Below are 13,347 nucleotides of genomic sequence, written 5' to 3'. Positions count from 1 at the left end.
TCAATACCTTCTATGACCTTTTTTAAGACACTTTCCATAAATTAAGACCTTATAACCACTTTTTTTAACTTATAGTATATTTACTAAATATTAATGTAAGAAACTAATCCAAAACTAAAACATTATTCATATACTGAATAAAAATCTATTAAATCTAGCTAATTCTGCAGGTTGGTGCCAATAGAACTACAGAAATAACGGTGTTGCCTTGGTTACTGCAGTAAACAAAGCGGCATGATGTCAAATCTAGCAGGATTTCATTGATTTCATAAACTAGACAGCATCATGATATTCGCAGATTTCATTCAGGCTAACTTTAGCATACAACCATACATTGCATAATCAAAAATTATATAAAATGTAATACTTTGCAAAATGGCATTTAAGACTTTTTAAGGGCCTTAAACTTCTCTACATTGATTAATAAACTTTTAATACTTTTTAAGACCCCGCGGACACCCTGTTGTTGGCATGTGGCTGTTTTATGACAAGATGATGAAAAGCTTTGTTTGAGCAGGGTTCATTGCTAGCACCCTCACTGTATTATTACAATGTCATGTTTTGGAATTTCCTGTGTTGTCATTTCTTTTGACTTGTTGTACATGCAAGTGACAATTCTCTGTAAACCAATCAGCTTTCTACAGCAAGTCTAACGCCACCCTTTGGGTACCATACTGTTGTGCCAGGCACCTTTATAAAAGGATCTAAAAAAAAAATGTGGTATGGTACAGTATACCATTTGAGTACTTCCAATGGTGGAAACATAGATAAATTCAAAATCTGGAATTCTCCAAAAAGATAAGAATAAAATAAATAATAAGGAATCTTGAATATAAGCATACATTACAATTAGACAGATTGTATGAAAGACAGAAATGAATGAAAGATGAACGCAATTTGCCTAGGGTGTGTTTGTAAGCAAAATAGTGGAAATACAGCGCAGTAAAATTACACACAATTAGGACTGCACAATGTTGGAAAAATCTGACATTGCGATATTTTATTTTTCTGCGATATACAGCTGAAGTCAGAATTATTAGCCCCCTTTGATTTTTTTTTCCTTTTTTAAATATTTCCCAAATGATTTTTTACAGAGCAAGGAAATTTTCCCAGTATGTCCAATACTTTTTCTCCTGGAGAAAGTCTTGTTTGTTTTATATCGGCTACAATTAAAGCAGTTTTTAATTTTTTAAAAACCATTCTAAGGTCAATGTTATTAGCCCCTTTAAGATATATATATTTTGTATAGTCTACAGAACAAACCATCGTTATACAATAACTTGCCTAGTTACCCTAACCTGCCTAGTTAACCTAATTAACCTAGTTAAGCCTCTAAATGTCATGAAAGTGCTGTATAAGCTGTATAAAAGTGAGAAATATCTAGTCAAACATTATTTACTGTCATCATGGCAAAGATAAAATAAATTGGTTATTAGAAATGAGTTATTAAAACTATTATGTTTAGAAATGTGTTGGAAAAAAATCTGCTCTCCATTAAACAGAAATTGGAGAAAAAAAATAAACAGGGGGGCTAATAATTCTGACTTTAACTGTATATTGCAATATGAATACAGTTTCAGCAGAAGGCTTGAATAGCTCTATTTTGAATTAAATCATTCATTTAGATTGATTGGGATAATTTTGTAGCGGACTGAATCAAATAAACTGCAAACAAAGTAGAGCAAAGATAAAAATGTAATAAGCAGTGCTTTATGGTTTTTTGGAGAGTCAAACAGTAGTCAGATATTCAGGTACAGTAATGAAATAATCAAATGTAAAGTAAAATAACACTGTATATTCTTCATTGCTGAACAATCCCAGCTCAACATTGCAGATACTGCGATGTGACTATTGCAAATGCACACATTGCGATATAGATGCTGAAACGATATATTATGCTGCCCTACATACAATCATGAAAATAAATACAATCATGGCAAAACCTCACATCCGAATCAATAAAATCTAAAATAAATAAATAAATAAATAAAATCATCCAGCCCTAGCTGATAAACGTGCTGCAAAACATATGTGCTAGTTGGCCATTGTGTGTAGCTTTTCCGGTATGTTCAACTTGACAAAGAACTAAAGGCAACAGCACAGTCTGCTTTCATCACCAGCAACTCTTTCATGTAGGTTTTGAATTTAGATACTTTATTCTGGCTACAAATGTCTCTTGAACTGTGTAAAGACTAAGCTGATCTTACCACTGGATAATCTCAGCGATCTGTGCTTCCCAGTGTGCTACGCTCTCCTTCTTCGATGCCAGATCCTGAAGCTCGTCCTCCAGCTGCCTGTTTTGAGCAGTCAGCCTGTCCACAAAATTGCAGAGCTGCAGGGGAGGAGATTCCAGGATCAATGTCAAAGACTGAGTGTTACTCTAATAGACTATTCGATGTGGCTTGAAATACGGTGTCTTACCCGGTCTGTTTCTGCAGTGAGTTTGCGGTTGTCTTCGCCCAAAAGGTTGCGTTCACGTTCATACTTCTCCTTTAGGGCACGTATGGCCTCGTCTATCTCAGTTTGCCTGTGGGTACAGAAATGGGAGGGGATGAGTGGTCGACTTAAGATTATTGCTGATTACAATACAGATTTAAAAATCAAAGTTATTGATTGAGGTTCTGTCTGTAAAATATTACATATGTGAGCAGTGTTTTTGGTTCATTTGAGCATGCAGTATGTATTTAAACCACACAAAAACATCTGAAATCCATACTGTATTTGCTTAAAGCAAGTATTGAGAAGTGCTGTTTCGTATTTAAGATTTTCTAATTATTCAAAAAAGTATACATTTTCGAACAATAAAACTTTATTTTACTGACTTTAAAAAACAAGCTAAATTGATTAAACGAGTGAATTCATTGTTAATGAAACAGATTTAGATTAAAGAAATGTGAAAAACCTTTTATGCTGCAATGATTACATACATCAAAAAGATTTCATATCCGCCTTTATTAATAAAATTGCACTCCAAAAATGTCTGCAGTGTCTGAGAAAGCAAAAATACATTTCACAAAGGTTTTTGTCAAACTAATATATCCTCTTCAATCTCACCGTTTTTTGGACACCTAAAGGTGCTCTATAGACCATTTCAATGTGGTGATCTCACTGGCCCATGAACATTTCCTGCTTGTTGTCTACTTTAATAACTGTAACAAGTGGTAATTGAATGTATCCTAACATTAAAACATTAAAACAGCTGTCGTAACATTATTTATCGATATGTGGACCTTTCAGGATTCTCGGAATATATAGAAATGAACAATTTAAAACAGGAAATAAGTTTGGACAATTGTTATTGTTTACATCCCTCAAAATGGTCTATATATATACCAAATTATAATTTTTTTAAATGATAAGGTGGTTATATATTAGGAAAATTGATTTGCAGTTGAAAATCTGAATATTTGTTCATTTTCATTCCTTTAGAAAAAACGAAACAGTTTCTGAAAAACTAACCTGAGCATCTCTTTCGCATTATCAAATTTTTTGTAACATTGTAAAAGCTCCAGATTCAAATGGAAAGATTCTCATGGACCATTATAATTCAGTTTTAATTCAAAAGCTTGGCTTCATTAAGTTGTGATATATATGACATTTTAAAAACACATAAAAATTAGTGCTAGGTCAAAAGTAATTGTGTTTAATCGCATCTAAAATAAAAGTTTGTTTTGTCTATGTCTATATATATATATATATATATATATATATATATATATATATATATATATATATAAATAAATAAATAAAATACACACATTATGTAAAAACACTAATAAAAAAAAACTGTTATAACAGTTTGTTATTACATCACTAATACACTGAACAAAACTTTAAAGACCCCAAATCTTATGTACAGTGTATTTATTTACAGTTAATAAAAGTCCACATTTAAAGTTTATATGAACATTGTAAACAGCACAATTAGGCAAGTGCTGACCTTCATAAACTCATAAATAAATTATATATCAGCTAAATAATAAGCATGACCAATATATTACATTAGTTAAAAAGCTAATCAACTTGCACTAACCCACAACCCAGACAGCAGCTCATATTACCGTTCTCTCTTGGCCTTTTCCAGTTTGTCTTTAAGCACCATCAGCTCTTTGTGCAGCGAGAGCTGCTGACCCTCAGAGTCCTGGAGCTCTTTCCTCAGGTTCTTCATCTCTGTAGTGTGACTGGTGTCACGTCTCACCAGCTCTTCCTCGTAGAACAGCACTTTCTTATCCAGCTCAGACTTGAGCTTGGTGAGCTCCTGCTGAGTCTCTGCACCAAGGCTTGAGGCGCGACCCGTGCCCTGCTTCACCTTAAAACACAAACAAACAATCCTGAGACCGCAGCAATTATACATGTGCTCAAATAAATCTAGAGATGCACCAAACGAACAGTCACAAAACAGATTTGGATGGGTTTTTCCCTGTAATTCAGCCTTTTTTTATTCTGGACTTGCATATAAACCGCACTGCAAACATTTTATACTTTAAAATGTGTAAGAGGAGATATGTTGAACTAGAAAGATTGAACGGATATGACTAGGGATGCTCTGATCAGGATTTTTCGAGCCGATACTTTACTAGAACTTCTATGTTAAGCGCCTTTGACACAATCTACATTGTAAAAGCACTATATAAATAAACTTAAATTGAAACGGAGTACCTATTCCTCGTCATAGTGATCGGCCGATACTGATTCTGATGCTTCAAGCTTCATATAACTTAAACATTGCATAAAGCACATTTTCCCTCTTAAGTGTGATACTTAAGTGGAGATCTGGCCTTACCTAAGAGAATAAATAAAAGATGTTGCATATAATCCCTTAATCAAATCTCTTATAACAATTTAGTGTGGACATGTTATGGTCAGAAACAGCTTCACAGAAAATAATAGATAAATTTGGTAAGAAAAATGACTAACAATGCGATTTGGAAACATGCAAATGATTGGAGAATAATTCAATGTCTAAGTTTGGAGAGCATGTTTGATACATAAGAAGTTAAAATGGATCTTCCTCTGCTTGTAAAGCCCTGAACAAACACATGTGAAAAAAATTTAAAATAAAAAAATCATCCTGTTAATTGAGAATCTGAAATATTTTATGGCATACTTCAAAATATGTAAAAGTATTCAGAAATGTTTTATTTGGATTATGTTGTTAAATAAATTGGTCTTACGCCAGTACTTTTACCATAAACCGACATAGCAACCATTTGGTAGAGGCTGATATTTTAGAAATTATGGGATGTTAAAAAAAAATGCATTGAGTGTATTAACTAGCGACGTTAGGAGTTAAGAAATGCAATGCAAACATTTTTTTTCTTTGTGAGGTAGGTATAGGGTTAAAGTATCTATAAAGGAGAAACCCATTGTCTTCAGAAAAGTTCATGTGTGTTTATGTCTTTAATAATTTCACAAAGATAAGGCGAGCCAAATCATTATGTTTTTACCTTATTATTACCTTATTATTAATAATATTACCTTATTATTATTATTACGTTTTTTATCTTTGATCGAGATCGTTTAATAAATTATACTATCAATATACAATAAATTATTTAATAAAAACCTATACAGTCTATACCCAAATTACTCATACCCCTGGAAAATTCTGACTGCCACTTTTTGTTCAAAGGTTAATAAATCTGAGAAAAAAAATCCTTAATGCTGACATAGTCTTATCTTTTGGGAGAAGCCTGTCATATATATGCCAAGCTGCTTAAGAAAAACTGTGCAATCGGATTGGTTCATCACCAAAGATAACCAACTGCATTATTATTAATAACCGCCCTACTACCATATACTAACAGACAGATAACAATGGAGTACAGAGGAAGAGAAGTGCAAAAGAGAGAGCGAGTCTTCTTGACTTTCATGCAGATGGAAAACACATAAAACAAAGCAGGAACATCCTACTAAAAATAACCCCACAGGATATCCTACGCAAGGAAAGACGGGAGGGAAACTAAGGTGCTGTGTGAGGTTAACAGTGTTGAAGACACAAAAGAAGATAAAATAAATCAGGAGAATAAAAAAAACATAATTTGGTATTCTTGTTAAGTGCAATATTTCTGCACCATATGGACATTACCATACAAATATCTGGGGTCTGATGGTTTTTAGTAACTGTATAACACATTTTAATCTGTTTTTAATTGTTTAATTTCTTATACTTGTATTTTGTTTCTTTTATTCTTGTTTCCGTAAAGCACTTTGAATTGTCATTGTGTATATCAATAAACTTGCCTTGCATGTTAAATTGAGCAAAAGTTATAGTAAAATCATTTATAATGCAACTTAGCTTCTGCCTTGAGAAAAATGCTTGAACTTTCTATTAATAAAATAAACCTTTCTTTCTTTCGTTCTTTCTTTCTTTCGTTCTTTTTTTCTGGACAGATAGTAGCCTATTTACATTATTTATGAATGCATAGATAAAAATATGATTAACGCACAAATGCAAATTAACTATTCTATTTTTATCCAGTGTAACTTATACAGGTGTGATATACTTTGTTAAAAACTTTGCTAACCAAAAATAGTAATTCATTCTTTTATTCCAAAAATAAACAATCTTTATTTATACCATTTCTGTTGTTCATTAAGAGCAGAGAAGCCCAAAGTAGGGTCCGCTGGCCAAAATTGGCCCATGGTAACCTTTGATTTGGCCCACCATCCCATATGAAAAGAGGGAGAATGATGTTAAGGTAGTTGGGGCGAATGCCTTTAACAAAGATCGTCATTTCGAATTTAACGTAGCCTTTTGTTTCTTTGTTTTATTGTTGAGCTACAAAAAAGCCAACTGAACTTAAATAATTTAATTAAATTTAAATAAATCAGACTTTTAAAATGTAAATACTGTCACTTAAAATATAGAGGACATCTGCAAGCAAATCAAGGTAAAGGCCGGAGCAACTCGACTAGTGTATTCAGCACTGGACTTCATTTAATAAACATAGCAAATTTAATAAATACAGTTTGATATACAGTTGAAACCCCCCTTTGAATTTTTTCTACTTTTTAAAATATTTCCTAAATGATGTTTAACAGAGCAAGGAAATTTTCACAGTATGTCTGATAATATTTTTTCTTCTGGAGAAAGTCTTGTTTGTTTTATTTTGGCTAGAATAAAAGCAGATTTTAATTTGTATGAACCCATTTTAAGGACAATATTATTAGTCCCTTTAAGCTATTTTTTTCAATAGTCTACAGAACAAACCACCGCTATACAATAACTTGCCTAATTACCCTAACCTGCCTAGTTAACGGAGTTAAGCCTTTAAATGTCACTTTAAGCTGTATAGAAGTGTCTTGAAGAATATCTAGTCAAATATTATTTCCTGTCATCATGGCAAAGATAAAATAAATCAGTTATTAGAAATGAGGTATTAAAACTATTATGTTTAGAAATGTGTTGACAAAATCTTCTCTCCGATAAATAGAAATTGGGTAATAAAATAAACAGGAGGGCTAATAATTCTGACTTCAACTGTATATTTGGCCAACAGCACTCTATAAGAAAAAGTCTGTGCACTCCTGATTAAGAGTATTTTTCATCTTGTGACATTTGTAGTAAAATACCATAACCTGAAATTATTACATTCTATCTGACATTCCTGCACAAAACTGGGTTACAAATTCAAATTTTGTGACAACTTATTAACATTAGGAATTGTATTTCTCCCTCAAAACCACTTAGGATGCAGACATTAGCTTATAAAAGAAAAGTAGTGATATAACCTCATTAACAAGTCTGAACAGTATTGAAGCAGTGTATGAATGAGTGTCTTCTAACCTTGAGTGTCTCCAGTTCACTCTCCAGTTGTTTTGAGTAAACCTCACTGTGCTCGCGAAGTTTACGCTCCTTAGAGGCTTCGGCACGCGCATCCTCCAGCTGAGACTCCAGCTGTCACGTACACACACACACACACACACACACATAAGAAAAACAATCAATATATATATATAAAAAAAAAAAGAAGATACAGAACTTAAGACATCCTTCAAAGCCCATGACCTAATTTCAACTGCACACGTCTCTGAAACATTTCAAGTTTCCCTGACATATGAAGACTTCACAAAATTCATTCGCCCCAAGACATTTCCGCCTAACGCCAAAGAAACATAAAAGAAAGGAAAAAAGTGTGTGTATAAATGGGGGAAGGTCTGGATCCAGCTGCAGTCAGCAGTGGGTCTGAATCGCGGTCAGTATCGTCCATCTGGCTCGAGTTAGCCACTGAGGTCCAGAGGAGGTCATGGGGTCCGTCAGCCTGGTCTGCAGGGAAGGGACGGGGGCTGGACGGGGCGTGAAGACATTCCTGCAGTCGTCTAGGGAGATCTGGAGCTGTTAAGCTAGTCTCTCTTTTTGAGCGTGACTGATGAACTTCAAAAATGTGCCTGGGCCTCGTTTTCATCTGTGCCCTCTGTCAGACCCGAGGGTGTTAACATGATGACGTGGCGTATTAAACACCCGCTTTGAAATTCCAAGATGACACGTATAGGGTGAACACATCTTTCCAACTGAAAGCCACTAATACATCTCCATTTTGATTCAAAATAGTCATGATATTAAATTAAGGGCATAAGGCCCTGTTTAATCATTGCAGACCATTGTACTGGATCTGACAAAAGCTGCATCAGCAGTAATTTTTAAATGCTTCAGTGCTTCCCACAGGTTTAAAAATACACTTGCGGTGGTGTCCAGATAGAAACACACCTTTTACCCACAGCACATGGTTACCTCATGCGAGAAAAAAGTGACTTTTAACAATATTTTATTTGTTATGACAGTGTTATACACTATGGTTTCCACTACATTCATTCTTCCGTGGCGGGGCACCACACCAAAATTGATCCCGCCACGGCTACATTACAGCTTTTCATTCAAATCATTCAGTCGGTGTTTTAATAGCGGGTTAATCGCACCAAAATGTATTAAAAGTTAACTGAATTAAAACAGCGCAAACTTTTCTGTAACCGTAGTAGTGCTGTGCGTTATTTGTTTAACCCTTTAAGGTGACATGCTGACTGACTGACAGGTGCGTGATGCAGGAGGCTTGCAAACACGACATAGCTTTCAGGATGAACACAGTTTATATAAATATACTTTATTTATAGATAAAGGTTTATGGTTTTGCTTGCAATGACTTCATCTTGCTGGAGTTTATAGCCGTTTCACTTTACTTCAGAACATAAACGCACTAAATCGCACTTCAGCAGCAAGAAGATCTGCACTTGAGCAGTGTATATTTGAGGGCGTGCAAGAAGTTTTATGCACGAACAGAGGATATCGGTGCGCAAGCAGAGAGATTCACATGCTTGTATTACATAAATGCGATCTCGACTTGTAATACTGCGCTCACGACATTTGTCATTGAAATAACACCACAGGTAGTTGATGAATCTGTGTAAAAGGCTGCCGCCACAGCTGGAAAAAAATCCTAGAGTAAACACTGTACACTGTTTCTTTTCAATGGGTTGAGGTTTAAAAAAGACTGTTAAAACAAAAAAAGAAATCCACTATTTGTTTTACTTTTATTCTATTCAGGAGCCATGTGCACCCACTGGCAGGTAAAATCCATATTAGGGCTGTGTGATTTGGGGAAAATATCTGATTGCATTTTTTTAAAAAAAGATATTGCGATTTCGATTTGATTTGCGATTTAATTGTGAAGTCAAGCTTCAGCTCAATATTCTGCATCGTAGCTTCTTACTGCCAAAATGCAGCAAGTACTCCAATTTTTACTCAAATTTGTTTATAAATATTCAGAAATTAAATACTAATTGTTCTCTAGAGCAAACAGTAGTGAGTTATGGCGTTAGTTATCTCCAAGTGCCTTCATGATGTTTTTCATGTGGTGTAACAGCTGCAAACAACTCTGAAATGGTACTTTTGCTGTTACTAGCTACTAGATTGAGTGTCACTGGCAATATTTTTAGTTAACTTTTAGCAAGACACTCCCCATATAGCCGTCTGTGGTGCTTTTTTAGGTGCTGGTTGCTGTATTTCCTCATGCTGTGGCAACAATTCTGCGACTGCTCTTACAAATGACCTGTTTTTGTTCAGTGTCTGTGACTTTGAAACCAAAATATTCCCATATTACCGACATACTGTTTGTCACACAGCCCTAATCTATATGTATAAAATATATCAACATCTTCAAATAAAATAATATTTACAGCAAATGAGAAATAAATGACAAAGGAATAAAAACAGGCAAAAAAATTTAAGTTGATTAACAATTTCTAACGGTGTCCAAATATTTTGCTGCCAGTTTAGATGTCATTTCGTCCTCTCTGAGTGTATATAAAAGTTTAACCGAGTCAGTTGGATCAAAGAATGAATTACTTGTTTCTCTCGCTCTTGCGGCTGTGCACGCGCTGTCAGCTGCGAAGCCAAGCGAAAGGCTTAAAATAAAATAAAAACAAATACAATTAACGACGACTTTAGAAAGCGTAACCAATAGCTAAATCCCAGACATTTTAAGAGATTTAGAAACCCCGAATGGACGCATTTTTAAGTCCCAAAAAGGAACTCTGTGGGTCCTATGGGTCTCTGCAGAGCATGTGAGATTGGCAGGAGTGTTGACATGACTAGGCATGGGACGATAACCGGTTTTAAGGTTTTAGAAAAGTCAAGGTATTAATACCTCAAAAATGTTTTGTTATACTGTTTCTAAGGTATATGTAAAGTGTTTTTATAAGTGTTGTAAGAAAATCTGTGTTTTTGAAGCTAATGAAGATAGTAGAAGTCAACAGTTTATTTTAATTATGTAGCCTGACATGTTTACCCTTTCAAAATATTAGAAATGTTTCCTAAAACGTAATATATTGTGTTCAATAGGGAAAAACGTTGTTTGAAAAACGTGGATGATAATAGTAAAATAAATAAATGTCACCATTTACTTGGGCAGCCTTTAATATACCGGGGGCGGCCTGCCCAAGTAAAGTTCATGTGTAGGAAGTACTGTGCTTTGTCTGTGATTGATGGTTTTTAGATTAATAATGATTCAAAAATCACTTTAAATGTAAAAATGTGCAATTAATACTATCTTATCTATCTATGAAAATGCATTAGCCAATCAAAACAGTGACCATTGATGATCCAGACTTAAAAAGACCCGCACACTACTTTTACCTTTGAAAACAATTAAATACCATACATTTTTATATGTGCTCATTGCATCTCCTTCTCCCTCGCTGTTCGCATTCTCCTCTATGGACCCTTTTTACAAGACTGTTATGACACGTTTAACGGTCATCATAATCGTAAATCCTTGAAAGTTTTTAATTTCTTGATTTTTAAAAAACATGAACATTAATGTGCATTTATGAATGTATTATATCACCTTTGCCTCAAATTAAAAAGTGTGCTTTCAAACATTTATGATGCGTTTTTCTTCCATTGAACAAAAAAGGAATTTTTAAAGAAAGCTAAAAACCTGTAACCATCAACTTCCATAGCATATACTAGCGATGTCAATGGTTACAGATTTCCAGCTTTCTTTAAAATAACCTATTTTGTGTTCAACAGAAGAAATAAAGTCAAATTTCAAAGTTTCAAATAAGTAAAGACTGAGTAAATGACGAGTAAATTTCCATTTCTATGAGAAGGATACCTTTAACATGATGGCGCTGAGTATTAATATTAGTACTGGTCTGAAATATCAAGATGACACGTATACTGCAAATCCATCTTCCCGATTGAAAGCTCTTGCCAATTCGTCTCCATTTAGATCCAAAACCCTCGTAACATTACAAGAGAGGGCATGTGACCCCATTTAATCATGCTGCTCACCTCCTTGCGGGCCTTCTCGGTTTTGCGGATGTCTTGGCGCATGGCGTCGATCTTCTGCATCACCACCTCCATCTCCTCCTCCTTGTCCCGCAGCTGGCGCGACAGACGCTGCTTCTGGGAGAGCAGTTCGGCCATGCGCTCGTTCACCTCAGAGAACTCCTGCATGGCCAGCTTCCTCTGCTGGTGCGCGTCCTTCAGCTCCTTGGTCTGAGACTTCAGGCGGTCCAGAGACTCCACCAGTTGCTTTGAACGAGAGAAACGGGTGAAAAACGTTAGCGGACGAGTGTGTGAGAGAAGAGAAGAAGAAAGAGCAGCTGCGCCTGGAGAGAAAGTAATGAAAAAGAGGCTGAGTGAGAAATAGAAATCATCTAGAGAATTGGGAGTTGTGCGCTGAAAGAACGGGACACGCTTGTAAGCTGCACACGTAAAAAGATCTTACAGGAAGTGTTCATTGACTAAAAAACAGGCTTGAAAGATTGTCATACACACCGGCTATGCAGCGATTTGACTGGTATGAGCCAATTGGGACCCTGGGTCAAGTGGAACCAGCACAACAAATGCGATTAGGTGAAAATGTGATGCGTGGTGAGAGTTTTGACCTGGCCTGTGTTAGGGGCATGATGACATTAATCTTGATTAAGGGGCCCAGTGTTTATGAGCATCCTGATTGAATAAAGCTGAGCAGGACATGTAATCTTCAGCACGAGGAATGCAGCTGGATGATATACTTAAAGCACGTGACGACACTCAATCTGAAACCATTTAAGAGATTATTACAACTCATTATCATCAAAACACAGTTGAGAACTAATAACCTGTTGTTATTCGGAATGCTTTAATGTTTAATTTTTTTAAAAATACATCTAATTTCAGTGATCAAAACAGAATGGTTAATAATAAATAATTAAATAATTGAGTAAACAAACTTAATTTACCAAGCTGAGTTACTTAGATATTAAGAAGCACAAGCAGCTACATGACAAAAACATAAATCAACAGTAATATTATCTACTCTATTTTACTTTTATTTTTATATTTTACTTCACTATTTACTTAAGCCACACTTTTATAGTATATGTTAGTTATGCATAGGTTTTTAAATGGCTCTTATGTCCAGTGTTGTGTTCGTATTTATGACTAATTTATGTAGCACTGTTGTCATGCGAGACAAGACATTTCATTTCTCTGTATGTCTACACATGTAGCAGAATGACAATAAAGCTCGACTTAACATAATAATAATAATAATTTCAAATGCAGATTTTGTTGTTTAAGCGGTAAAACGGTATATTTATAATTAACCTAAAGAAAAAATATGTTTGTTTGTTTTGTCTATATCTTCTTCAAGAATTGTGAGATATAGTTAATAACAATAATTAAAATTAACAAACAACAACAAAAATTATCTATTACAAGATTAAATGCATCTTATAATTTGCCAATAATTGCATTTATTTCCCCATGCAATATTTGTCGTTCAAGGTTATGGAATATTTTACTATGGATTGGGATTGGGAAGCAGAACCAAGGTTATAAAATACTAACAAAATAATAAA

At 34.6% G+C, this 13,347-nt stretch overlaps 1 protein-coding gene across 2 annotated transcripts in view; it reads right to left on the bottom strand.

Moving 5' to 3' along the window:
• Window positions 1–13,347, bottom strand: part of cdc42bpb (CDC42 binding protein kinase beta (DMPK-like)) — a 131,023-nt gene that overhangs the window by 40,360 nt on the left and 77,316 nt on the right. For both annotated transcript variants that reach the window (XM_056481374.1, XM_056481375.1), the window contains exons 12-16: window positions 11,792–12,034; window positions 7,790–7,900; window positions 4,062–4,309; window positions 2,422–2,527; window positions 2,208–2,332 (exon numbers count right to left, since the gene is read on the bottom strand). In XM_056481374.1, coding sequence (XP_056337349.1) covers window positions 2,208–2,332; window positions 2,422–2,527; window positions 4,062–4,309; window positions 7,790–7,900; window positions 11,792–12,034 — 833 coding nt within the window. The remainder of the gene's footprint in view (window positions 1–2,207; window positions 2,333–2,421; window positions 2,528–4,061; window positions 4,310–7,789; window positions 7,901–11,791; window positions 12,035–13,347) is intronic.

Source organism: Danio aesculapii, chromosome 20 (assembly GCF_903798145.1).
Source record: "Danio aesculapii chromosome 20, fDanAes4.1, whole genome shotgun sequence".
NCBI lineage: Eukaryota > Metazoa > Chordata > Actinopteri > Cypriniformes > Danionidae > Danio > Danio aesculapii.
Note: the sequence above shows the minus strand (reverse complement) of the source record. Positions and strands in the feature narration are given on the sequence as shown.